Source organism: Hemibagrus wyckioides, linkage group LG08 (genome assembly GCF_019097595.1).
Source record: "Hemibagrus wyckioides isolate EC202008001 linkage group LG08, SWU_Hwy_1.0, whole genome shotgun sequence".
NCBI lineage: Eukaryota > Metazoa > Chordata > Actinopteri > Siluriformes > Bagridae > Hemibagrus > Hemibagrus wyckioides.
The window spans coordinates 8,204,899-8,232,583 of NC_080717.1; the positions used below are offsets into that span (position 1 = coordinate 8,204,899).

Genomic DNA, 27,685 nt, shown 5'->3' on the forward strand with positions numbered 1-27,685 from the left:
GGTCTTAACCCCATTTGAAGCTTGATTGTAACAGGGTTTAACTTAACAGACGGTCCATTCTAAGGTGCACAGACACACACACGCACATTGACACACACACACACACACTCACTCACTCACTCTCTCTTTTCACAGGCTTTTCGGCTTTGTTGAGTAACCCAAGAATTTAGGTAATATGTTTAAGAATAGTGGAAATAAGTAGTGCTGTAAGGCTTATTCAAGTTCTTATGTAATGTAATGTAATGTGGACAAAACAAGGAAAGTATGTGTATGATGAAAGCTACTATTCTATGTCTAGCTTTTATATCTGGTAATAGCAATGGTGTGTGTGTGTGTGTGCTTAGCTGGTTGCATATGGTGCTAATCAAGCATGCTGTAATGTCTGTGTTAAGCTTCACTGAAACATATGGTTACCAGTGGAGTCATAGAGAGAGAAAGAGAGAGAGAGAGAGGAGAGAGAGAGAGAGAGAGGAAGGAGAAAGAGAGGAGAGAGAGGAGAAAGAGAGAGAGAGAGAGAGAGAGAGAGAGAGAGAGAGAGAGCGAGAGAGAGAGAGAGAGAGAGCGAGAGAGAGAGAGAGAGAGAGAGAGTGTGTGATGAATAAAGTAAACTGGGTCATAGTCATAGTACTTCAGTAGTATTTCTGAGGCTGATTTTCCATAATAAAGAAGTCTCTCTCTCACTCTGTCTCTCCCCCTCCCTACCTTAAGGTGACTAATCACATGAATGCTGTTGTCACAATGACGTGTCCAGGTTTTGAGGTGTTTAAGGTTACACGTACATATTTATAGTATATGAACTATACTGTATAGCATGTATAGGAAAGGGATCATTTATGGAATATTTGATATCGCCCTTGTAAAATGAATCAGAATATAATTCATTTATCTTCAGTACATCACATTGTTCTTTTCAGGGTCATGAATCCAGAGAAAACCCATTTAGAGATCATTTAGAGGTACATTGCACCATGGGGGGTACTGGCATTTTTGTGTAGGAGGTGGGAGGAAACCCGGAGAACCTGGAGCAATCCTACCCGGGACACAGGACAACGTCAGACAAAAACGGACCAGGGATATTGGAGCTGTGAGGAAGCAATGCTACTTGCTGTGCCAGAATGCCACCCAGTGACTAAAGATGTGTGCAAAATACCTACTACACTACAATTTAACTGCAGCATGGGGTAAACTAGGGCAGTGTGGGGTCACTTCTGTTAAGGAAGGCAGAGACCATACCGTTGGCCAATGGTTCACACATGCTCTCACTGTAGTGTTATTTTAATTCTCCATTCAGCACACAGTGGTCCTGGTCTCTCCTGTAATCTGTCTCAGTTCCTCCCGGTTTATGCAGGAAAGGTTCCCGTTTTGGATGACGTCGCTGTCGGTGGGCGGGGAAAGCGTTCTCGTGCCCGGCGAGCGAAGCATCCCGGTGTGTATTATCTCTTGCATGTGTGTTAGGATATTTAGGCCTGCAGAGAAAGACATCTTCGTAAAGATCACAGCACACCGTGAACCTGCACTGATCATCACCGGCAAACCTGTGCGTGGTGTGGAGGGCTTGCTCATCTCATCTCATCTCATCTCATTAGCGCGAGACACGTCGGCCAGCGCGCGACAACTGGTCAAAGGTATCTCGCGCTGCAAATTAGTGCTAGGTGACTATTCCGGTCGGTTAACGTTTGGGACGTAGCCAAGGGTCATTCATAGCATCTGCACCGCGTCCAAGTTCGGTACTGGCCGCGTGCAGGGGATGCGGTTATTTGTTGGCTACAAGCGTGTATTATTATTATTATTATTATTATTAATATTATTATTATTATTATTATTATTATTATTATTAGGCAGACGTTATTATGTCCTTGTGTTGTGCTGAACAAGTTATTGTATGTTAGTGCGAGTGCAACGTTTTTTCCTCCTTAAATTGTAACACAACCGGGCGTGCCTCATACACACTGCTGTATCGATTCTGCTGCTCTAAGCTCGCGCTTTTGCAGTGTTGCCAGATTGGGCGTTTTCCTTCCATATTGGTGCTATTTTTGAACACATTGATTTGGAGAAATTGTTGTTTTGGTTAGAGATCATTTACTCTAGACACAATTTCTCTAATTTTTATATAATGGAAGGAAGGATTTTGAGGCAATCTGGCATCCCTGCATGCCGCCTCTTCTCGATATCACTCCAAATTACAGCAGAATTTACTCGACAAGGCCGCTGCATCCTTCAGTGTGGAGCATCAGCTGATGTACCGAGCTTCCAGTAAAGGCGTCATGTACAGTAAGTGTCTGCTTTGTAAGATCCACCATGACCAGATGCAGTGATCCAGGTCACACGCCACTGCCGCGTTCAGGCAATATTGGTTTAGTTTGGATCTCTCAGTCTCGCCCTTCCACGCATTTCAGGACTAATAGTGGTCTGGAGTGGTTCATGAGGACCACGGAGGTAGGTGTAGCTGTGGGGTGTGGTTCTGCTGGGTTTTCGATCTTCATTATTGCACCTGATCCAGTTCATGCAAGGTTTGATAAGGAGTTGATGATAATGATCAACTGTGCTGGAATAGACAAAAATGAAGAATAGTGATGTCATTCAGTTTCCAAATCAAGTTTGTTGTTTTTATTCTAACTGCAGTGGGCAGCTTTGCAGCCTCACACCTCTAGGGTCAATGATTCGATCCTGAGCTCAAGTTACTGTCTGTGTGGAGTTTTGCATGTTTACCTGTGTCTGTGCAGGATTCTCTGGATTCCTCCTACCTCCCAAAATATGCATGTATTTCTTTTATATAGCCATGACTACACTTGGATGAAATCAGAAACTTATGTACATTTTACACCTACATTTTCTGTGCATATGGCATGTATGTGTTTGTTTAGCCATCACCACGTACAGTATGTGAATGGAGAGGCTATTTGTACATGTTACATTTTTAGAAACATTTATTTATTTTAGATTTTATAGTGTGTTATTTGGAATATTTTTGGACAGGCTGCTTGAAACCGTATTTAGGTCCTCATGAGGATAATAAAAAATTATACTGGAACACACAACCTGACTTCATGAGGTGAAGCCAGTTATAGCACAGGTCTCTTTTGTGATGGATATTCAGGAAGATCGTGAACGTAAAATAATCAGCTTTCACCACTTAAGTGGATGATGATGATCAGATGTGTTGAAATGGATTAAAGTGTCAGTGTCTGGAGTTAAGAGCAGAATATTGGTGTCATTGAAGTTCCCAATCAATCAATTTTATTTTGTCCAGTTTTAACCAGCCTTGTAACCTTACAGCTCCAGGGTCAGTGGTTTAATCCCAAGCTACTGTCTGCATGTTTTTGGTATTTTTACCTGTGTCTAGGATTCTCTGGATTCTTCCTATCTGCCAAAACATGCACATAGGTGAATTATTTACACTGAATTGACCATAAGTGGGAAAGAGTGCCCTTAGTTGGACTGGCATGCCATCCAGGGTGTACTCCAGTCCCATTAACATTTCCATATCCATTTCCAATATGACCCTGCCCAGGAAAATGCAGTTTGTGAAGATGAATAAATGAATGAAGCTTCTAACACATCTAGCCAGGTTGTAGAATTCTAATAAACTGGATCATTGTGGATCAAATGCTGTTGCCAGTTGCTAGGGGCTAGGATCAGAACTCTCTGGACTAGATACCCTAAAACTCACTGCCTTGAACTTTTACACTGTAGCATCTCTCATAAATTCTAGCTTATTGTTTTTGCCGTCTGATTTAAGCATACTATTTATTCCAACAGATTTGCATTACAGTGTTTATGCTGCGTTTTTGGTTTGTTCAACCAGTCCTGGTTTGCATTTGTGGATCATAAGGCCTTTCAAATTAGTGTAGATTATCAGTTGCCAGGTGCCTTTTTATAGCAATGAGTACACATAGGTGGACAAAGGGTCTGATCAAATTATATACTGAATCAGAAACATTATTATTTTTGAAACATGTATATTTTACACCTACATTCTATACAAATACAGCATGCATGTGTTTGTTTAGCCCTCACCATGTACAGTACAGATTTTGAATGAAGAACCTATTTGTACATGTTGCATTTTTTTTTAATGGGCTTTATTTTAGATTTTATATTTGGATGCAGTGTGTTAATTGGAATGTGTTTGGGCAGGTTACATGGAGATAGATTTAGGTCCTAATGAGAGCGGTGAAAAATTCATCATGTTCAAGCTACAAATCGTCATGAGGTGAAGCTGTTCATATGAAAGGTCTCTTGTGTGATGGATATTGAGGAGGATTGTGCAGGCGCAAATATTCAGCTTTCAACACAAAAAAGTCATGTTTTACATAGTGTATGAAATGTTTCCTTATACGTTCATGCTTATTCGGCGTAGTACTCTGTTTATTGTGAATAATAAATCACACTTTACTGTACGTACTGTATCTTATGGGGCTTCTTTAAAGGTTGCTATGTTGTGTGTTTATAGCTGTAAATGTTATGTTTTTTGGCCCTTAGTCCCTGAGTAAGTGAATTAACGTGAGTGTGTTGTGGATGAATACTAAAAAGTTCTTTGCTCAGGATCAGGGCATCTTCTATAAGCTTATAAATAATGATATGCCTGATTCTGATTGGTCATAAAGGTGTTGATTATATAGCAGCAGCATTGACAGTATATTAGGATTTAGGTTAATGTGTGTGTTCTTTGTGTATACATTGGTAATGCCTTGTGCACATAATGTGTAATGTGTATACATTAGGATTAAATGGATCAGCAGCTCATGCACATAGATTTGCATGTGCCTGTGTAAAGACATTGATATGGTGAAGTTTATTTAGCTTTGGAAGGTGTCTCAAATAACTTTGAGAGGTCAGGCTGTAACTTGATGTTTTTTTCTGTAACAAGACAAACACACATCAGGGATATTTCACCATGGTAAATGATTAAAAAGTGCAGCATCTTTCTTTAATTAATTAAAAATGTAATCATTGACCCTTTATTGTTGTACAAGAGAAATCAACATTTAGAAAAATGCTGTTATTGGAAATTCAAGATGATAACAGCACAGCTACACATCACGCTGCGTCATATTATTATTTGGTTCATTATTTTCCTTTGACTGCACACCTACAACTGCGCCATATTTTATTCCTTAACTTATTTCAGAGCTATACAGTGTGAAGCATGGATCAAATATAGAAATATCCAATTCCTGTATGATGACAATATCCAGATGAACAACCTGAAGTGAAAAGAAGTCAATGGAAAGAATTTGTCAGCTGATGCTTCCATACTGAGAAGCTCACATCCTCTGGAGCATGTTTAGAAATGAACCCTCACTCTCATATTAGATCTCTTATTAGATTTTTATTAGATTAATATGTCTGGATGCCTGAGTCACATGATCATCAGGCTATAAGAGGCTAAACAATGTATATTACTGTAAGCATTCTTGACTATTACCTTATACCATACACCTTACCCTATACCACTTCAGGCCTTATTTATAATCTTCTCAAAGAATTTTAATAAACCTCATCCTAGATAACATATTTACAAAGTTATTCAGTATGCCAAAATATCTAATGGTACCTGAAGACATTTCTACGATACACAATATGCAAAAAAACACACCATAAAAACATGAGTGTTACATTTAAATGAAACTGTGAAAAAAATAAATGAATGATTTATTGATGAACGTTTATTTAACAGCTACAAAATTAAATCACAGTAAAAGTGTACTATATTTATAGTTTAGTATAAATGTTTAACATCTCACATGCTTCATTTCAAAGCTTGTAATTTTTTACTTAAATATATAAAATGTTAGAAGAAATGGTATCACAATACCTGCAATGTATTGCTGCATAATCTATTACAATATCAATATTTTTATTGTCGTATTGCCTGGCCTTGTGTGAGACACTATCGTAAAAGGTCTTAAAATAAAACCTGTATTTGTTTGTGACACAGACAGCCGCTTCACACATTTATCTTTATTGCTTCATTTTATTCAACCACAGTCATTAAAGATAAAGTGGATATATGGATTATATGACCGCTTAAGACACCGGAGTTATTAAGTCTCAAAGATCAACAGGAATGTTGATCTTTGAGTCATGCAGTAGTATTGTCTCTCAAACACACCCACACTTTTACTTCCCCCACCTGCCGGAGAGGTTTTATGTGTGTTTTATGTTTGGGTGGAGCTCACAGAGTAGTGTAGTAGTCAGCTGTTCACATTGGGTTCATCACTTTTGTTTGTGTGTGTGTGTTTGAGAAGAAACAAGGATGTGGGGATTAAGGATATCACTTACATAACCAGTAAGGCTGCATTAAAATTCAAGTGGTTATTTATTTATTGATTTCAGTTTATATTCTAATAGAAATCTAGGCTTTCTTTGGATTTCTCACACATTTTCATGCACATTCTCGCTGGAGAAAGTGATCACTCTTCTTTGCTAAGAGTCACATTACTCTGATTTACATAAGCTCATTCGGTTGACTTGAAAATCCTGGCTGCTTTAAAACATTGACTTTTTTGGTGTGTACACACGAGTACATTTGTGTACCACATGTGACTGGTTGTTTTAGCCCCATAAATATTCAAAGACTTTTAATGCCAATAAACTTGATTTGACATCCTGCTAGCAAATGTGTGTGTTTAATCTACTGCTCAGCCTTTTATTTTAATAGCATTTTATAGTTCTGGTCCTGTGTCTTTGAAATAGTTGGAAAAAAAAAAAAAAACAGCGGTGGGTCTGTGTGCCACACTTCCTGCTAAATAAAAACTCTGTAGTTCCTTTTAAGAGTTATATAACAGTTCCTTTTAAGACTGGTGTTAATCATGCTCACTAAATTTCTTCTTGCTACTTCTTCTACAAAGAAAGTCTCTCTTCTACAAGTCTCTCTCACCAGGATATTCCACTGGTCATTTCCTGCAAGGTCTGTTTGCAGATATTAAGCAGTTCAGTATGCTTTGGCGTTCCTCAATCTTGAACGCATTAAGGAAAACTAGCATGCATTTTGAATGGTGAGAATTTGGACAGAGTCTCCACTAGATGGAGTGACTAGACCACTATTCAATGACCAAAGAAAATAAATAAATTAATTAAAAAATAAAAATCTGTCTGCAGTGCCACTCCAGGCTGTAAGTAGAAAATTAGCAAATTGTGTAGGATAATTGAATGTTGCATTATTGTAGCAATAATGTTACAATACTTCACAATAAATGGTATAGTTTGATATTTTAAAAAATTAAGGAGAATGTAAAAGTTTTAAGTGGACACTAAGATATGGTGCTAAAAACAACTCCAGAGAGATTATTGCCATTTATAAACATACGCCAAAATCAATAACACATGAATTATATTAATTAATACCACATAGTTCATTTGCAGTGAAATTTCCTGAAGCTTCCTCCTAGAGAGAATATCACCAGTATACAATTCAGACCTCATGTCAGTAGGGTTCAAATCTGGACAAGTCATTGATTTTATATCCCCTCAACCATCAATCAATCTCTCAGTAGCCATGCCTTGACCTCCTGGCAGAAGGGCAACAATGTTTTTGTATTAGTGTTATTGTGTGCAGCAGCCTGGAAACTGTGCCGTTTGCTATAGCCCCAACATTCAATACTCGGTGTTTGACTTGTACACCTTTATTGTAGGGAACCTAAATAGCAAGCTATGGTTAACTTTAATAATTTCTTACTTATCAAAGTAGCCTGTCTTATTCTGAAACTGATTTTTTTTTTAGCTTTTTTGCCTCCCTGATCGTGCCCAAGATGATTCATGAACTATGGTCAAGACTCTTGGAGGCCGAGAGCATTTTTAATATTTTCCCCCCATATTATAATATATTTTGCTATAAGTATAACAGCTTGTTTAGTTCCCAATTATTTGAATGAAAAACTGGATGTTTTGTGTGTAATACTTTGGGTGCCAATAATTATGGAGACAGTTATAGAAAAGAATGCATGGATAACATATCTGCATGCACACACAAACAGTATACTCGAGTATATCTGGTTATTTTCGTGTTAGCAGACGATGTTCTCAGACCTGATTTCTGCTTATATTATTTTCCGTCTATGTTTATTTTCAGGCTGAAAGGCACCACTGCTCAGCCTGATGATGATGAAAAGGAGGATGATGATGGTAGTGTGGTCCATCCCCATAGACACCAGTAGTTTTGTGTGAGGGCTTTAGACACCTGGAATCAGACTAAAGGACCACCAAAGAGTCGAGGGGTGGAGAGGATGTCTGTGAGTACACCGAATTCAGCCCCGCCTCCTAAAAAGAGCCGGGGCAAACAGGAAACAGAGTCTCTACAGGCAGCCAATGAGGAGCTCAAGGCCAAACTAAGTGATGTACAAAATGAGCTGCAGCAGGAGAGGGGAAAGGTAGGTTCATCATTCATGGCTGTATGATTCTGTAATTCTTCAGTGTTAGATTTAAAGACAATGTTTAATGTCCAGTCTTGAGTCATTTTATTTGTGTTTGTATTTGTACTTGTAGATTTTTCTATCTAAATATGGTCTTGAGTTTGTACAAATGGCTTTTCCTTTCACATGTACACATTTAAAAAGTTGTGCATGAATCAAGCTAGTTGAAGTAAAGGCTTGACCCCAAAAAGCATTTAATAGTTTTCAGTCTCTGTGACTTTAATTTGGATCTTGATTGGCCTTGGCCCCTTAAAGACTGGGTCATGACTCAATTTCAGCTAGTCATGGTCATCCACAAGATCACTGCATAGAGAAGTGTGTTTTGGCAATATATTCATGACTCAATTAGCTCAATTATGCACGATTTCACAAGTTACCAAAAAAAGTACAAACCAGTAACATCCTCAGATATACTGTATTGTAACAAGAGCCAAAAACAGATGAATCTATCTGAAAAAAGTGCAATTGGATAAATATCAGCTGCATAATATTCTATATTAGAATAAGTTAGTAAATATGTCTGTTCACCTTAAGTAGTACTGCAAGATTCATACCAGTGTTAATCCATTTTTTAGTGAATCCCATCACTAAAGTTGATGGTTTTCCTCAAACACACATACCACAGCTGTTAAATAACTGATCTGTAACTGTGTTTTACAAGAAACCTTTACTAAACAACCCTTGGAGATTATAATAAAAAAGAAAAATCGTTAGTTTTTCGAGTTAGTTTGCACTTTCACAAATTTAAAAATATGATTAGTAGGTATGTATTTATTATATCTGTTTCCAGGAAGTGGTAGCTTAGTGATTGTGAGTCCCAGGACCACCAAGCTGCCACTACTGGGCCCTTGAGCAAGGCCCTTAAGCCTCAACTGCTTCAAATGGGATAAGTTGTTCTGGATAAGGAAGTCTGCCAAAAAGCCACAAATGGTGTATATCTGTAAACTCTTGGAAGATTAATTTTCATCTCTGACAGAAATGCCAGCTATAACATCAACATGTTTATTAAAACCTAAGTTTAATGTATGGAATAATTGTTATTTAACAAATAAAAAAAAAAACTGTAATTGTTGATATGTATCTTCCTATGAGGAGATTTATGGGAGTCTCACGAGGAGTACAAGAAAGTGTTCAGGGGAAACTAATTGTTTATAACTAGCTGCTTTAAATGATAACAAATGTAAGTGATAACAAAATAAGATGTTATTTACAGAACATGTTATGTATTAGGGCATATATAATTCTCATCTATGTTTCATTCAGTAAGCCAGTAAATAAGAGAATAAGACACACAAATGAAACCACTGTAAGAGAACAACACGCGAATGAGTAAAAAGAATGAAGAGCTTCTGCAGACCCTGCAGCACATAGAGGACAAGCTAAGCCAAAGTCTGGCTCATGTGATTAGCTCTTTCGTAATAACATAAACATACACACTTGGTGTAATAACTGCGTCTAACAAAATGAGTCCTTTTTGATGGTCTGTTGTGTTTTCACGAAATGTGAATGAGAGGTAATGCTAGTTGACATGTTTTTATTGATTAGGCATGATTATTTAACACTTTTTATGTTACATTAGCATGTTTCGGAGTAAATTAATCCTTTTTATGCCCTGTCATTATCCTGTCCTGTGTTGCTCATTAGCTATTTTTATAAAATACTATTAAATTATGAAGTAGCATAATGTGTTAAGCTGATGAAACCGATGAAGCTGATCTTAAGGGTTACCATTTGTGGCATTTTTTGGAATTTACTCACATTGATGCACCTCTCCGTGTAGGTATGTAAGCTGCGTGAGCGGCTGCAGGAGCTACGGGCTCAGCGGGAGGCTGAACAGCACAGGCATGCAGTTGCACAGACCGAGCTGCGGGTGAAGCTACGAGAGGAGAAGCAGCGTGAGGTTGCAGCTGTGCGTGACTCTCTGAGCCGGCAGCATGAGGCCGAGTTAGCCCGTGCTGCCCGCTTGCGCCAGTCTGAGCTTGGGCGCCTGCAGGGCCTGGTGAATGCCCTGCGCAATGGTGGCAATGGTACTGCTGAGTTGAGGGAGGAGGCACGTGAGGAGGCACGCAGGAACTATGAGGCTGAGAGACTTAAACTGACACAGGAGCTGCAAGAGGCCAAAGCAGCACGCAGACAGGCTGAGGAAGCACTGACCAACGCTGTGCAGGCTGATAAAGCAAAAGCAGCTGATCTCAGAGTAGCACATCAGGCCCACCAGGAGGAGATCCAGAGGATTAAACGTGACAGCCAGAAGGAAGTCCGCAGGCTGGTGAGCCAGGAAATGAAGCACGGATGAAGGCTTAAGAGGAAAATGTTAAAGTGTGAAAGAAAATATATAACCCCGAATGAATTGAATATTAACTTCTAAAGGAATGATTTAAGAACAAAAATTAATTTCCCTTTATTAGAGGTTTAGTTCTTCAGCCTAGACATTTGTAGAATCTGGTCTTTTGAATCCTGGTTTATAAACAATTAACAAGGCACGAAAGCCGCTGAAATCTTAATAACTGTACATTAACAGGTTGCATTTATTTAATTAATTTTATGATAATGGTGCTCAGGTATGATAACTTGATTTTTAAGAACAATATGTAAAGAACTGAAGATTAAAACTTTATTCTAGAGGATTTTATATGGTCAGATTCATACCATCCTACTACATGTATATTTGTTGTGTGTGTACATGCTCATGCATATTGGTGTGTGTGTGTGTGTGTGTGTGTGATTGTGCATGTATCTGTGTGTGTTAGATGGAGGAGCTGCGGGGGAGGGACCGTGTTGTACAGACTTTGGAAAAGGAGCTTGGTGTGCAGGCGGGTCAGACTCAGCGCCTACTGCTGCAGAAAGAAGAGGCTGAGCGGCACCATGGCAGCCCCAAGAGGGAGGTGGCTCCTGCCCTCGGAGAGAACACAGATGCTGTCCTTAACCAGGTTACATACAAACAAACACACACCTATGTATAGAACAACTTGTTCTATAACTAAAATGCCAGGATTCTCATTATAATGTTGTGAAATATGGTTTCTAGTCTAAACTTTCTCTATCTGTGGGTGTATGCATAATGTGTGGATGTGTGTTTGTGGGTATGTGTAGGAAGTAGATGAGAGGGACACTCGCAGATTCCAGCTTAAGATCGCTGAGCTGCAGGCTGTCATCAGGAAACTGGAGGACAGAAACACGCTGCTGTCAGATGAGAGGACTGAACTGGTACATAGATGCAGATTTTTCACATGCACGCATCTAATATGCCTCTAATTTTATATTGGCTTAGAGGGTACATTAGCTACACTGGGATACTGTGTGTTCATGTTACATAAACCATGGAAGTTGTGTCGCTTATTTAATCCAAAACAATCATGAGTGGGTTTAATATTTCATTAAAAGGTTTTAGCTTTTCATTGGTTTGGTTTACCCACAGTAACCTTTTCTGGTCCTGCTGATTTATAAAGTCAGCAAAACACAACAAGGCATGCTGCTATCAGAAAATAATAATAATAATACCCCAAAGTTGATTATTTTCCTATAAAACAACTTCTATAAAACTTCTGTTACATCTGTTACAGACATTCTCATGGTGGAAGAGCTTTATTACAGATACAGCTTTAACATGGAATGTTATAAATTGCATTAGATTGAAACCGGAGACTCTTTCCAAAAATACCAAATAAACATTTCGACACAGAAAAACTTCAACATATCAACAATTAAAAAATTTTCCTTTGTTAAATTCCATGGTTTTAAATCTGTTTATTATTAGACTTGGATTAGGTGTCGAGTCTGCTCTACAACACCCTGTGAATTATCCGTTACTATAGAAACAATAGTATTAGTACGAGCACATTTTGTTATATAAACAATACAAACCTGTGGTTTGTATTAGAGCTGGCATTACTGTCAATAATGCTGTTCTAAAAAATGAATCAGTCCTGTCTGAGCAATCAGATTTGAGAGTTGTGATGTGACAGAATTTACCATTTTGGTACCATTTTGCTGTTTCATTTCATTTCATTTCTTGATCATATACCCAGTAGATGATAAATGAGAATCAGGCACAGAAAAAGAGTGACTTTTTGTGCAACTGATAATATAATAGTTATTAATCATATTTAATGTTAATAAACGTTAAAAAGGAGATAAGAATTCAAATATTTGAGAATTCAAATAGTGATGATGCCCTCTATGGCTGGCAAAATTGTCTGTACTCTCTGGATGGAAGGAATGGCAAACTCTCTGTAAGTCACAGGAACAATAATCAATCATGAATGTCTGTGAGCTCATGTATGTTTTGCCTGCTTTACTGCTTCACCTGTTTTGTAGCTGTCACATTATCTGGAGAGCTGGCTGGTCAGCCGGCCAAGACTAAATATAGAAATAGCCTTTATATGTCACATATACAGTACATTACAGCACAGTGAAATTCTTACTTTGCATATCCCATCCTTGGAGGTTGGGGTCAGAGCACAGGGTTAGCCATGATACAGCGCCCCTGGAGCAGAGAGGGTTAAGGGCCTTGTTCAAGGGCCCAACAGTGGCAGATTGGCGGTGCTGGGGCTTGAACCCCCGATCTTCCAGTCAACGACCCAGAGCCTTATGTGACATAAAGCATGCCACGTTTATTTAATTATTTAAAGACCTACACACCATCAGTGTAAACACATGTTTTTTATTTTGAATCCATTAGTGGTATAAATGGTATTCAAACAGTGAAATAAATTTTCTAATGAACAGACATACAGGCGACCTTACACGAATAAAGAAAACAATCTCTCTGTCTCACTCTTCCCTTTCCCAGTTAAAGCGTGTGCGAGAGACAGACGGACAAATGAAACCACTGTTAGAGAAGAACAGACGGATGAGTAAAAAGAACGAAGAGCTTTTGCAGACCCTGCAGCGCATGGAGGACAAGCTAAAATCCCTCAGCCGTGAGAACGCTGAATTAGTAGGTGACAAACACACAAGCGTGTACACACACACACACACAGACATTTACACATTACTAATTTACACATGGGTACATTGTAAATTGATGATTCTCTGGGATTGTCTTAGAAGGAGAAGACAATCATGGACATCCAGCAAACAGTGCTGAAAAGGACCAGCTCTCTGACAGACCTAAGCCACGCCCACGAGGAGCAGGAGGTGGAGTTTCTGCGGCTTCAAGTCAATGAACAGCGCAACGTCATTGAGGAGCTTACTCAGGTTGACTACTACTACTACTAACACTACCACACACACAAAGTAGAGATATATGTGTGAGTCATTTGAAAATACTTGAACTTTGCCTGAATGACTCATTATTTGTGGGTTGGTTTTGATTTAATTTAACGAAAACCAGACATCATCTCATAAAACTGTAGTAATCTGTTTATATGTAGAGGTCACTTTCAGGTCATTTTAGTCTGTGTGAGTGTGTGAGTGCATCTTATTTGGCCTCACACTGTAATTAGTATTGTGCAGTAATCAGTGTTGTTTGTTAATAAGGATGCTTACCTGATTATGAAGGCTTTCACCTTCTGCTTTCTTCTGTTCTTACATCCTCACAATCTGCAGCTATACCTTTTTAAGCCAAAAGCATATATTGTGACTTGAAAGTAAGACTTTGACATATTACTATAAGAACCAACACTTACTTCAGGTCAGTGTTTATGGTAGTGGTATGGCGGTACTACTATGAAACCATTACGAAATCATTGTGGCATAACATTTACTTTTTCTTTAAGTCTGTATCGTGCCAGGTCTCTTCTAAACTGAGTGGGCATGATTAAAAAAAAAAAGCAGAAAAGCTGTATCTAACATTAGCCAGCTCTGTCCTTCAAGCCACACTAGATGTCAGCTTGTCGTGTGATTTGCACAATGTGTCTAATTTTCAAGCAGGATACATAGAGATGTGTTCGTTTGGCACATTTGGTATTCATGAGCTCTTTGTGTAAAACCTTAACATTCATTCTAGAGCAATCCATTTTATTGAAGCGTCAATAAAACACATGCTTCAGTAGAAGAGATTAGTCATAAGGAAAATCTGGCCTTTTATACAAAGCAGTTAACAGGGTCACACATTTTCTAAATAGAGGCTTAGAAATTGTGTAGAATGTTGAATCTTTACATGAAAAATCAAGATGTTTGCGCTTTTTAATGTTGTAAATATTGCAAAACCTTCTTAAACCTTCTGTTTTTTTTCCCCAAATTAAAAAAGGTTTTATAAGGATTTCTAAAAGAAAAAAGTCCCAGGTTTTCATCATGGTCTCAGAACTAAAGGATCAAATACCAAGTGTGTCCCACGTTTTGACTGATCGAGAAAATACGGGACAAAACAAACCATTATGTTAATTTTATTTTCCACATAATCATTTCTGTAAATGGGAATGTCTTTTCTGACATGTTTATTAAAGTCATAAATTGGAAATTATAGCCCCATGGTGACATTTTTATTTGATGAGCTAGAAAAGAATAATTGCCTAAGGGCTGATAATTAACGCATAATTATGAATACAGTCTTAATTTAAATGAATTGTAGTAATCACTTTGTGAAATGATGCTTCTCTTCGGTTTCAGGAGCGGGATCGATTGATATTCAACAAAAAGAACAAGAGGAAAAATATCAAATTGCCAAAGGTGAGTAAATCTAATCATTCATTCACACACACAGACATACACACACACATTTACTCAAGTATTTAGGTTTGAGCTCTGTTGGGGTATGTGTATTTTCAAACACTACATGCTCAGTCACTTAGCAACTGTCTCCTCTGAGGAAAGTGTGTGTGTGTGTGTGTGTGTGTGTGTGTGACGGGTAGAGGGAGATGTTGAGAAAGAAAAAGGAAGGGAGAGATGATGTTTACATTCTTGGGAACTCAAAGTCTAATTTTTTCCACTCTTTCTTACCCTGACTCACTCACTCACTTACTCACTCACTCACAATATTTCCATTCTTTCTCATTTTCTGTTTTTTTTTTTTTTTTATACTTTCTCATTCTCACTTTCTTGTCAGTTTAGTCAAAAAAAGTGATAAGGACGATCTGTGCTGAGGACGGTCCTGTACAGAAAAAACACCATACCAATAGGAAAATTATTAATATAAAATTTAAATAGAGAAAAAAAATATATATATATATGAATTAATAACAATCTTGATCCTAACCAGAGAATAAGTATGGATGAGTCTCATGTTGATAGCTCTATGTGTGTGTGTGTGATGTTGGGTGGGGTTTGCTTGTTCATCCTTGGCTGTTGCTAAGGAGGTGGAGTCAGAAGACTGTAAACTCAAACATCAGATATTATCATCCCAATCCCCATTTGCGCATACACACACACCACCAGCACATCTGTGAAGATTAAAGAAGAGACACACCCTATTTGAAAAGACACGATGAAGGCAATCGCTGCAAAGATCTTGTCATGTTTCTTGGCTTGACTGGAATTTGGAATAAACATTCTGGATAATCAGGAGTGACCATTAATATGACCCTGGACTGAACACACACACACAAACACACACACACACACACACGAGTCATCATGCCTGATATTGTCCTGCTGGTTCTTTACCTGTCGTCCTTCATCTGTCTGTGTGCACTGGTGTGCCTGTATTTCTCTGGCTGTCAGGAGATGACCTACAAACATGATGGTAAGAGTGCACAATGCATCAGTGTCTCCAGACAGAAGCACTAGGTTTAGAGCATTGTGTGTGTGTGTGTGTGTGTTGTTTGATTCTGTTCTGTGCTTGTTATTGTGTCTGACCGCTATCAATTGAGAGGACCCCAGATAACATTATAGGTCAGATTCAATGGCCTGGCTCTAACATTACAAAAATGAAGTTTCTACAATTTTCTGATTGCCTACAGTATTATGCAGTGTTGTTTTGCTTTACGTTGTTTCCCTGTAATACAGAAACATTGTGGGAACGTTTGTTGCTATGTTTTTACAATGTTGCTGCAGCAGACAGAATGTGACAACAGGAGCTCCTGGTTACACAACTCCAACTGACTGTATATGATTTTAGAAAGGACATTATTCATAATCATACTCTCTAGTGTTTATGGTAATCCGCACTCTCTGTGTCACCCAAAATGACACCCTTTTGAGTCTGGTTTCTCTCAAGGTTTCTTCCTCTTACCATCTAAGGGAGTTTTTTCCATGCCACAGTCACCCTAGGCTTGCTCATTAGGGATTAGGGATTAATACAAATAATTTTAAATGTTGTTGTTGATATTGTTGTTCTTTCGGCTGCTACCTGTTTGGGGTCACCAGAGCAGATCATTTGGTCCACATGTTTGGATTTGGCACAGGTTTTATGATGCAACCCTCCCATTTAAATCGGGCTTGGGACCGGCACTGAGAGTTAACTCTTCACTGGCTGGGTTTGAGCGCAGGATCCTGCTGCTGGACCACCAGGAGGCTCATATACAAATAATTTTAAAAAGTGTAATATTAATCTTGAACTTTTTGTCTAATCTTGAGCTTTTGTACTATGATTCTTATGTTCCATAAAGCTGCTTTGAAACAATGTCCATTGTTAAAAGTGCTGTACAAATAAAATCGAATTGAATTAAACAACATTTGGAAAACTTTCAGCCATTTTTAATAACTTTTCTTTCTTTCTCCCAATCGCAGAGGCATGTTGTGGAGACATATTTTGGATTTGATGAGGAGTCCATAGATTCAGAAACGTCGTCTCTGACATCATACAACACAGACCATACACCGGCCACCCCAGAGGAGGAGCTTGAAGAGGTAAGTAATCAAGCTCACACTTGGTTGTGTATACCTTAGCTAAAGCATTCCAAGCTAAGATGTGTAGTGTTGTTGTAGGAAAACATGAAAAATCAGGTTTGGGTCAAAATTGTTTTGAAATATTTCTGCCAATAATATACTGCGACACCTCTAAACATAAATATATTTCACCATAACGACTTTGTTGTTTAGGTTACTATGTCAATTTTCCTTCGGTCTACCGACAAAGATCAAGCTAAGTGTGTGAGGAGCCACTTTAATAAACCTAGTCAGTTTGCCTAAAGACGTTGAAAAAGTTGCTATGTTGGTGTGCTTTTCTGTCACAGATTTCCTTGGTTCATTGCAGCGAATGGAAATAATGCTAATCAGTTTAGTTTGTGTTCAGGTACCAGCCTCAAAATGTCTGCATGAAAGTTGTAAATGCACTTTCACTTCTGGGGTAACTAGAATTTGCTTGTGAATATATAAAATAAAGGAAAGTTAGGAGTTTTCTTACTATATAAAGTAGAAAATGTACCTCACATTGTGAAGGTGGCTACTACTAAAACATTCCTGGTTTGTCATTTTGTATATCTGGTCAAAATAGGCACCAGTAGGACCCAGTCAAATTCCTATGATACTACAGCCATACACATGCCTGGGAGTCCAAAAGAGAGAAAAAGAGGCAAAATTGGCCTTTTGGTATAGGAAAAGATGCCATAATTATCTGTCTTTTCAGTCAAAGCAAAACCTGCCAGTCATGGACATCTGTGAACTCATCAGTGAGGAAATGGGCAGATTGATTTTTCCACTGAGTGTTCAGTTGGCCAGTGATGCAGCATTAACAGCAGTTGCAGTGGCTTCACGTGTCACAGAGAAAACATGTGTTAGCCTTTGCTCTCCCTGGTTGGTAGCTGTTGTGTGAAAGGGGAGAGCTAGATAGTAGGTGGGAATTTGCAAAATTACTGAGAATTTGGGAGAAAATGGAGATAAAAATTCCTTTTCCTGTTATCGTATTTGTCTTAACAGTCTTTGTGCTTTGTCACATTTTCATCATTATTTGGTTGGAATCAAAATACATTTTGGTAGGGAATTTTTTGTGTTTTTTTTTTCAACCTATTTTTTCTAACGTCACACCACAAAAAAATTTTCTATCTTTTTTTTTAATTATATGAATACATAAGAAACCCCTTTTGTCAGCAAGACCCTTGATAGCAATTTTATTTTTTCCAAATTAAACATGTTTCATCCGACTTCTACAAGTATATGTAAGCATGTTTTTCTCTGTGATTGGTCAGGCCTTCTCAAGAGAGGAGGCGGAGCTTCGTTTCCGGCAGCTGACACGAGAATACCAGGCACTTCAGCGAGCATATGCTCTCCTCCAGGAGACCACAGGCCCCCTTGACCCAGAGAGACACTGCAGAGTATGATCTTATCACACAGAGGCACTCTCTCTGTGCATTGCACTGCTCACATGGCCACTCGTACCCAATATAGTTGCGACCAGCATTCCTTTTGTTGCACGCATAAGCATGTCTACTTTTATTTCACTGTCTGTTTTTTGTTCATTTGTTAGCAAAGTTAAATCAAGTCAACAGCCGTTCAGATAAACAATAATAATAGCTTTTTCCTGTTGTCATTCATCATATCGTACCACAGCCTAATGGCCGTTGACATGGTGCATTGGATGCGGAAACTTTATATGCACTGAGAACCTCTCATTCTCAAGCACACAATCTATTAGCAGATGGCTCTATGTGCTGAGAGAGGTATTATTTTCCGTCACTCTGGAGCACCATTAAAGTCCTCAAAAGCGCAGTGAGAGGATGTCCATGAACAAATATAGCTGCTTTGTTTAAAAATACCTATTTTATCATGTAAATGCCAGCCACAGCAGCATTTCAAGGCAGCAATTGAAATGACTCAACGCAACAATCATAAATTGAATATTATCAATAATAATTGATTAAAAGGTGGTTTGTCTGTAAGTCTGATATTTAAAATAACCCTTCTATCATTCATCCTATCCATCTATCCATCTAACATGTGTATGCTTAGGTTTTATTCAAACCTGAACAGTGCTTTAGTTAATATTGTAACAGAAGGAATTCAGCAGCTCACCCAAACTATCCCTGTTGCTTTAAATAGCAACCTGTTTCACCACACGCTCAAGCTATTACACTACGACCTAAATGAAGCTGTGTGTCTTCAGTCTGCCATAGGCTAGCTCTCTGATTGGCTATGTGCTCTCTCCGTCAGACGCGGGACCAGCTGCAGGCGGAGCTGAACGCCTGCCAGGCGAGGAACGCTGACTTGGAGAGGAGCCTGGCAGAGAAGGGGCAGGTAAAGGAGAAAATGGACAAGGAGAAGAGGCACCTGGCATCTTGTGTATGGCTCTGTTCTCATTGGCTTTGCTGCTTGTCTGTCTGGCAGCAGCGTTTGTGTGCTGGCACCATGCACAGACAGTCTGGCGCAGAATCATGTAATGTTGCGTGCACGTCTACCTTATCACTGAGACCTAGAGAGAGTGGCTATTACTCATTATTTATTCAGTCTAATCTCATAATATCAATTTGTAAACCATTAATGTAAATTGTTAAAGATAAACAAAATTAATTAGAAAATTATTGGAGAAAACAACTCACTCAGTTAGCCACAATGTATTTAAATCAGTCTGGTTTGGGTTTAGGTGCTCTGATACATGATTTCTATTAGCCCTAGTTTACATCTGTCACTGATGCAGGTCTGTGCATGCTTTCTGATTGGTTAGCTTGTGTTTCTGTTTGTTATTATTATTATTATTATTAATATTTTGTTAAACATGGTCATGTGCTTTTGCATGCTTAATAAATAAGCTCCTGCACCACCTTGAACTGCTTTATTTACACTTCATGTGTATTTGAGCACTTATCTATGTCTGTGTTGCTGGTCTAAAAGCTCCAAATAGTTATGTTTATCTGGTAATTTTTCATGAGCAGTGATGAATAGAGAGTGTATGTGTGTAATGCAGGACTCAAAGTGGGTGGAAGAGAAGCAGAATCTCATTAGGATAAATCAGGAACTAAGAGAAAAGGTATTTCCCCTTCTAACACCCACATACACATTGCTTAATAATACATGCAATGGAATTGTCTTTCTTTTGTGTGATTGTGATTGTGATTGGTTGTGTGTGTGTGTGTGTGATAGATAGAGTTACTGGAACAGTCTGAGCTGCGTTTGCGATCCGAAGTGAGAGACACACAAGACCAAAATGAGCTGCTGGAGTTCCGCATACTCGAACTGGAAGTAAGAGAATCCTATATTCCCACGGCAACAACCAGGGGCATCCGACCCCCACTACTGTCTGCATGAGCCAAACATGTAGATGGCTACATATTGTCATTCCCATGCACACACACACACACACACACATGCACTGCATCGTTTTTATGTTAAACATTCATCCCAGTCATTTTGTTATTCTGTTTTAAATGTTGTACATTTCTTTATTTTCTTCAGTTGAATAGAAGGTGGAATAAAACTGATTTGAATCAACCTCCTCACCATTTTTTGACTCAACTTCCCGCATGTTATGTCTGTGTGTTGTGTATGCATGTGTGGTTGTGATGCGTGGATATGTGTTTGTGTGCACGCATTTATCTATCCTCAGAACAAGATGGATTTTCACACAACTATATATATATATAAATATATATTTTCTTGACATCATCTCGACATTCCAGACACTTGATTCCTGATTCACAGTTTTATTTTATTTTGTAAAAATACATTATTTGTATTGTATAGAATCATAGTTTCATCTCTAAATGAGGCATATGCCAATATTATGTTTTTGTATTATAATAACAGCACAGTAGAATATAATGTTCTTGTCTCTCATGTTTTCAAATAAATATGACAGAATTTCTGGAACTGTTATATAGTGAACTAACTTTAAAGACACTTCTTATTCTAAATCTCACCAAACTAATGAACACACACTATATGATGTAACCAAAGGTATGTGAACCATCACACCCATATGTGCTTGTTAAACGTCCCATTCCCAAATCATAGGCATAAATATGCCACCTCTACTCTTCATGGATGGCTTTCTACTAGATTCTGGATTGTGGTTGTAAGAATTTATGCTCTCTCAGGTACAAGAGCATTAATGAGGTCACACACTGATATGAGGTGAGAAGGACTGATGGTCAGTGTTTCAAATTATCCCAGATGTGGTCAGTGGGGTTGAAGGGTCATTGTTTTTGCAGACCATTTGAGTTCTTCTACACCAACCTTGGAAAACCGTGTCTTCATGGGCAGCATACAAAGATATTCCCATTTTGTAGCAACAAATTAAAGAAGGCCCACATATGAGTGTGATGGTCAGGGTTCCACATCATTTTAGCCATGTAGTGCAATATACCACTGTGCTTTTCTATGTGAGAGACTATTTCAGCATCATAGCATGCCTATCTAAGCAGCCTCCTCAGGGAGAGTGACCAAATTCCAAACTGTTCACTATTACAATATATGCATAGTAAATATTAATATCAACACTCCCTATTAATGATTATCAGCACATGCCTGGTATCTATGCACTTGTTTATTTTGTTTGTTTTGCATGCCAAATATGTTTGTGTGTGAGAGCGCTGAAATGTGTCTCATAAAAATGGATAGAAATGAATGGAATTCATATTTCAGGAACAAGAACTAGTATAATTAATACATTTTATGAGTGGCATTCATATCAGTTGATCAGTGAGCTGATCTAGAACTGATGATTGATACCGTCTTGCAATGAAGGCCTTAATATTAAAGCTTGATTTTGAATTACGGTTAGCTGTTTACGGCTTTAAGAACTGTTGTTAATTGTAAAATTAATCAACACATTCTAACAGCACTGTGTTATAATATGTTCATAATAGTTTACATGAAACTGAAGTCATATCAGATATCATATTATTGCATAATACTTGCCTTATACACCGATCAGGCATAACATTATGAGCAGTGAGAGGTGAGGTGAATAAGACTGATTATCTCCTCATCATGGCACCTGTTAGTGGGTGGGATATATTAGGTAGCAAGTGAACATTTTGTCCTCAAAGTTGATGTGTTAGAAGCAGGAAAAATGGACAAGCGTAAGGATCTGAGTGAGTTTGATGAATGGCCAAATTGTGATGGCTAGACCACTGGATCAGAGCATCTCCAAAACTGCAGCTCTTGTGGGGTGTTCCCAGTCTGCGGTGGCCAGTATCTATCAAAAATGGTCCAAGGAAGGAACAGTGGTGAACCAGTGACAGTGTCAAGGCTCATTGATGCATGTCGGGAATGAAGGCAGGCCCATGAGGTCAGATCCAACAGACGATCTACTGTTGCTCAAATTGCTGAAAAAGTTAATGCTGGTTCTTATAGAAAGGTGTCAGAATACACAGTGCATCACAGTTTGTTGCGTATGGGGCTGCATAGCTGCAGACCACTCAGGGTGCTCAGGTGGTTATAATGTTATGCCTGGTTGGTGTAGCTTATGAAATATATCTATATATATATATATATATATATAACAATTCTTGAATGTTTGAGTCCTGAGGGACTCAAATGGGAGTATACATACCAATATACCTGTAATTATACATGTAGAGTAGAGTATTGAAGAGTAAGTGTCCATCATCTCTAGACCAGTTTTGTGTTTGACCACTAGGAGAGGGAGCGGCGATCTCCTGCCTATAACTTGCACATCTCTACCACGGAAAACAGCAGCAGCCTGCAGCTTCACTGCCAGCGGGAGGGTATCAAGGTGCACACACCTACATTCAGCTGCATACACATGCAGGTACACAGCAAAGCAGCTGCTCTGGTGTTATAGATGTGTTATAATGTCATGAGGTGCTACCCTCACAGTCAGTAGGCTGTTATTTAAGGTAAGTAGTATAATCTGTCACTATATATAGGCTGTGGTATATAGTATCCGATTATACATAGTATAACAATGAGCCATGAACAACTTACTGTGCAGGTCAAAGCAGTGATACAATTTTAATGTTCTGTTCTATAGGATGTCATTATTCCTGAACTCATGAAAAAGCTGGACATCCTAGGTGACAATGGGGTAAGAAGGCTGTTTGTCTGTTGTGTCCAGGGTAATACACACTATTGCAGTTTTCAAATCATTCTGGTTCCTCTTTTTCTCTCAGAACTTGCGAAATGAGGAGCAGGTCACCGTGATCCAGGCGAGCACCGTGCTGTCTCGCTGTGAGAAGGTATCACACCACTTACCCTGTGGCACCCTCTACTTGACATCTCTGGCCCTACACTGTCATTGTTGCTCTTTAAAAAAAATTATTTATTTATTTATTTATTTATTTATTTATTTATTTATTTACTTACTTACTTACTTACTTACTTACTTACTTACTTACTTATTTGTTTACTTATTTATTTTACTAATTAATTTTTTACTTTTTTTTTTTGGCTATGTGACCCTTTGGTTTTAAAACATTTTTATTAAAATTTTGTAGCCATAGTGGATGTTAAACCTATTTTGTATTATTTTTCTACAAGAGTAACTGTGTGAAATAGAAATATTTTAAAAATATGGCAAAATGTCATATGTATTTATGTATGTTATTGGACATTTAGAGCTATCTTAACCCTCTGGGTAGGTTGAATGGCCTTCCTGCCTTCACTGTTAACAATTAATGTGCTCTTCCAAGCATGCTGAGCTTCTCCATTACATTGCAAGAGCAGTGTGAAAAGACACAGTGACTGGGTTCACATGGGTCAGAGGCTATTCTGAGTTCATGACTGGAAACCGGAAAGTTTCCGATCTCTGTTTTCCTTTTGAAGGGCATTTTAACCTGTAATTCACACTCTGAATGTCTCAAGAGCTCCAGTTTCTCTGTTATATCTTTACAATATTGAAACAGATGTAGTAAAACTTCAAAATGTAATAAAACATTTCAGGAATGTCTGTAGTTTTATGAAACTAGAGTAGAAGCAATGTTGACATTTTCTTGTACTCTAGTTTCATAAAAATACAGACATTCCTGAACTGAAAGATCATTCCCTTTTGCGTGTATCTCTGTTAGTTCAGGTAAGGTAAGGTTTGAGCATTTAAAACTCTGATAAGCCCCAGAAGTGAAACAAGGAAAAATCATTTAAATATTTCATTCCATTTGCACTGAAAGACTCTCTATGAATGCCTTTTTATGAACGCCGCTTTGTTAGGAAAAACTATGCCTCATGATGTCTGCTTAAGCTCTCTTCTCTGTTTCTGATGACGATGCGATGGGAGAATCCCACTTAACTAGCAAGGTTTCAGATGTCATTACACTGACCATTTTCACCACTGCATTTGTTAGGAGTCAGGAGTCAGGAAAAGTTTTGAAAATAGCCCATTTGCACATCATTTCAGTATTTTTTATATTGAGATGACATAATATGTTTTGGCAGAAAATCTAAATTTTATGCAGCTTCAGTGACAACCAACTACTGTTCTCAGAATGTCACAAAATGTTGTTTAATGTGCTAAAAACTGAGATGAATATATAGTGTACAGTGTATTATAAAATAAATTTTACACTTGTTGTGGTGCTGTATAATCTAAAGAGACAGCATGAGCCAATATGCTAAGAAATGAAAAAGCACATGAAGGTTAAAAATAAGATTAGTGTTTTATGATGGATTATGCAGCTGTGTGGTTCACCATCATTACTGCCAACACCTCTCTCTCTCTCTCTCTCTTTCTGTAGTGGCTGAAACAGATAGACAGCACAGAGGCAGCACTTGCACAGAAGATGATCGATCTTGAGAATGAAAAGGTGAGGCACTCACTTTAGAAAGGTGCCGAGATATTGATGTTATCTAATATAACTGATCTTTACTGTCCCCTCACATTTCATTTTACGAACAGCTTTGTAATCAAGTGTAACATTTCATCTTACTTCCTTCATCTTCTGGTGTCCTGACAGGAGCTGTTCAGTAAGCAGAAGGGCTTCCTGGAGGAGGAGCTAGACTACAGAAAGCAAGCCTTAGACCATGCCAATCTGGTAAGGACATTTTGTTTGGTATTTTTGAATTGATGTTCACTTAAAATTTATGTTCATGTTGTTTACAATTCAGAGAGTGCAGGAGCTGGAGGCTACGCTCTATGCTGTGCTGCAGCAGGATCCAAATGGCCGGTTGAGTGAAAGTTTGAGCGAGAGGCAGAGGGCGGAGCTAGCGGAGTCAATGGAGGCGGTGCGGAGGCAGATCCTCAGACAGAGCCGCCATGCTGACACGCTGATCTTACAGCAGCGCATGGAGCTCCTCCAGTCGGCACAACAGGTGGGTGTGTGTTTGTGTGTGTATGTGGGTGTGTGTGTGGAACCAAAAGTATAGGCTACAAGTTCAAGCAATTCAAGCAATTTGAGGACCTTTTCAATATTTGTTTCCCAGCAACACGTTGGGTAATATATAATATATAATAGTATAATTATAAATAAATAAACATTGTGTTACATTTGTTTTTACATGAGTTATGAAACACATGTTTATAACACAGCAGTCTAAAATAACCCTTACATGTACTGTATGAGCTATAGTTCCTACTGTATGCTTGAATGGATCATCATCACATTCATTTATTTACATTTGTGGCATTTGGCAGACACCCTTATCCAGAGCGACTTACAATTTATATAATTTTTTTATACAACTGAGGGTTAAGGGCCTTGCTCAAGGACCCAGTGGCAGCTTGCTGGACCTCGGATTCGAACTCACAACCTTCTGATCAATAGTCCAACCTTAACCACTAAGCTATCACATCCCTATTTTTTTAACATTGCTCTAATAAATTTGGTTGATTTTGTCTATCTGTTACTTAAACAGGATCACACAAGCAGGAATACAGTAAAACTGGCATCCTTTCTTCTTTCCATCCTTTTCCTTTTCATATGATGCACTTGCATTTCAAAAAGCTATATGCCTGAAGAGTAGGATTTGCCATGTCTCCTGATGATCTTGCTAACATTACTGTAGTAACCATTTAGTGGAATTTTACATGGTGAGCACAGACAAGTGGAGTGAAATGTTCCTACGCTGTTATAGGAAATATAATCACTCTTGGAACGCTGCTCGACCAATCAGATTAGTGGACCGGATCTAACAGTTGTGTAATGGAAAACAACCACTTTCAGTGTTTTAACAGTAATGATAGTGTTTTACTTCGCTGTTATTTTGCTAGAACTGCACGCCACATTGTGTTTTATTCTTTGCGCATAAAAAAGGAGCTTCTTATTTATAATAATTAACAAATTATTTGTGTATATTATAATTGTGTTACATAGATTTTTTATGATCACTCATGTTTATTTCAATATCCTTTCTTGCATCAAAGAGGATCAGAGAGTTGGAGGACAAGATCGATATGCAGAGACGACAAATCAAAGAGATCGAAGAGAAGGTGTGTATAGCTGCAGTCACAAGGTGCTTTTATTCAGATGGTTGTAGTTTTGAGAGCAGATATAATGGCATGCTGCCTACAGATCTCTTACAGAATGTTTGTATGAGAGTTTCTGAATAGTGTTCATGTGTCTCTAAAATGTACTTCTCCTTCCTCTCCCCTCTCTCCTTTTCAAAATCCTTTTACGTTTATTATGATTTACAGTTTTTATTTCTGTTCCTGTTTTTCTCTCTAGCTTTTATTCTTTGGCCTTAAACACACACACACACACACCTTACTGTCTCTCTCTCTTTCTCTCTTCTCACACACACACACACACACACACACACACACACACACACACACAGGTGCAGTATCTGAATGGAAGTAACGGACTCCTCCTTTTCCCTACTGAACTCTGGTCAAACATTCCTCAGTTATTTTATGATCTTTTTAATATTTTTATGCATTTTCAATGAGTCAAAAATAACAATGACAACAACAACAACAACAACACACATCCAGGTAATGCTGCTCCACTCAGTCTCTCTTAAGTAAATCTAAATATATAAAGTGATATAATTTTAACTGAAATATTTGTTATAATAAGTATTTAAAACACACATCAACACTTGTCTAAATATCTGCTTTTAGTTTCAATAAATAAAGTTGTATTTTCTTCATGTCGGCTGTCATTTATTTCATCATAAAGCTGTTGAGGATGGTACACTTTGCCTTTTTATGCCTGACAAGTCATTCAGAGTTACATAGAGTTATACTGAGATGCTTTTCTGTTCAACACGGTTGTAAACAGTGGTTGTTAAGAGTGTTCCCTATTTTGATCTGAACATTAACTGAAACAAATTGGACCATTTTAAGGCACCTGCGTGGTTACAGTTGTACCTAATGAGTGAGCACATACACTGTATAATGCAAATTACTACTGAATTGTAATAGTAAAGGTCTTAATAGTTGAAATGATTCAATTCAATTAAATTTCTTTGTATAGCGCTTTTAGCAATGGACATTGTCTCAAAGCACCTGTACAGAAGCATAGAAACAGAGAAGAAAAAAAAAAAATAAAGTTTAAAGTAAAGTAACTATTTTATCCCTACTTTATCCCTAATGAGCAAGCCTGAGGCGACGGTGGCAAGGA

The 27,685-nt window shown here is 38.2% G+C and overlaps 1 protein-coding gene across 8 annotated transcripts; it reads left to right on the forward strand.

Annotated features, from left to right (window-relative positions):
• Positions 1 to 1,292: 1,292 nt before the first annotated feature.
• On the forward strand, positions 1,293 to 27,212 carry jakmip1 (janus kinase and microtubule interacting protein 1). Of its 8 annotated transcripts, none has more exons than XM_058398066.1 (21): positions 1,435 to 1,625; positions 8,075 to 8,372; positions 10,195 to 10,683; positions 11,165 to 11,344; positions 11,508 to 11,621; positions 13,207 to 13,353; positions 13,464 to 13,613; positions 14,967 to 15,026; positions 17,025 to 17,144; positions 18,422 to 18,547; positions 19,383 to 19,511; positions 20,134 to 20,196; positions 20,310 to 20,408; positions 22,810 to 22,941; positions 23,164 to 23,217; positions 23,303 to 23,368; positions 24,860 to 24,928; positions 25,079 to 25,156; positions 25,230 to 25,433; positions 26,485 to 26,550; positions 26,755 to 27,212. In XM_058398066.1, exons 2-21 carry the CDS (start codon positions 8,229 to 8,231, stop codon positions 26,803 to 26,805), a joined length of 2,541 nt encoding a protein of 846 aa, XP_058254049.1. In that variant the 5' UTR covers positions 1,435 to 1,625; positions 8,075 to 8,228; the 3' UTR covers positions 26,806 to 27,212. The 8 variants fall into 8 exon arrangements, with proteins under 8 accessions (XP_058254048.1, XP_058254049.1, XP_058254051.1 ...); XM_058398068.1 differs by having other exon boundaries at positions 22,810 to 22,905; XM_058398069.1 differs by having other exon boundaries at positions 19,383 to 19,466; positions 22,810 to 22,905.
• The last annotated feature ends 473 nt before the right edge of the window (positions 27,213 to 27,685 follow it).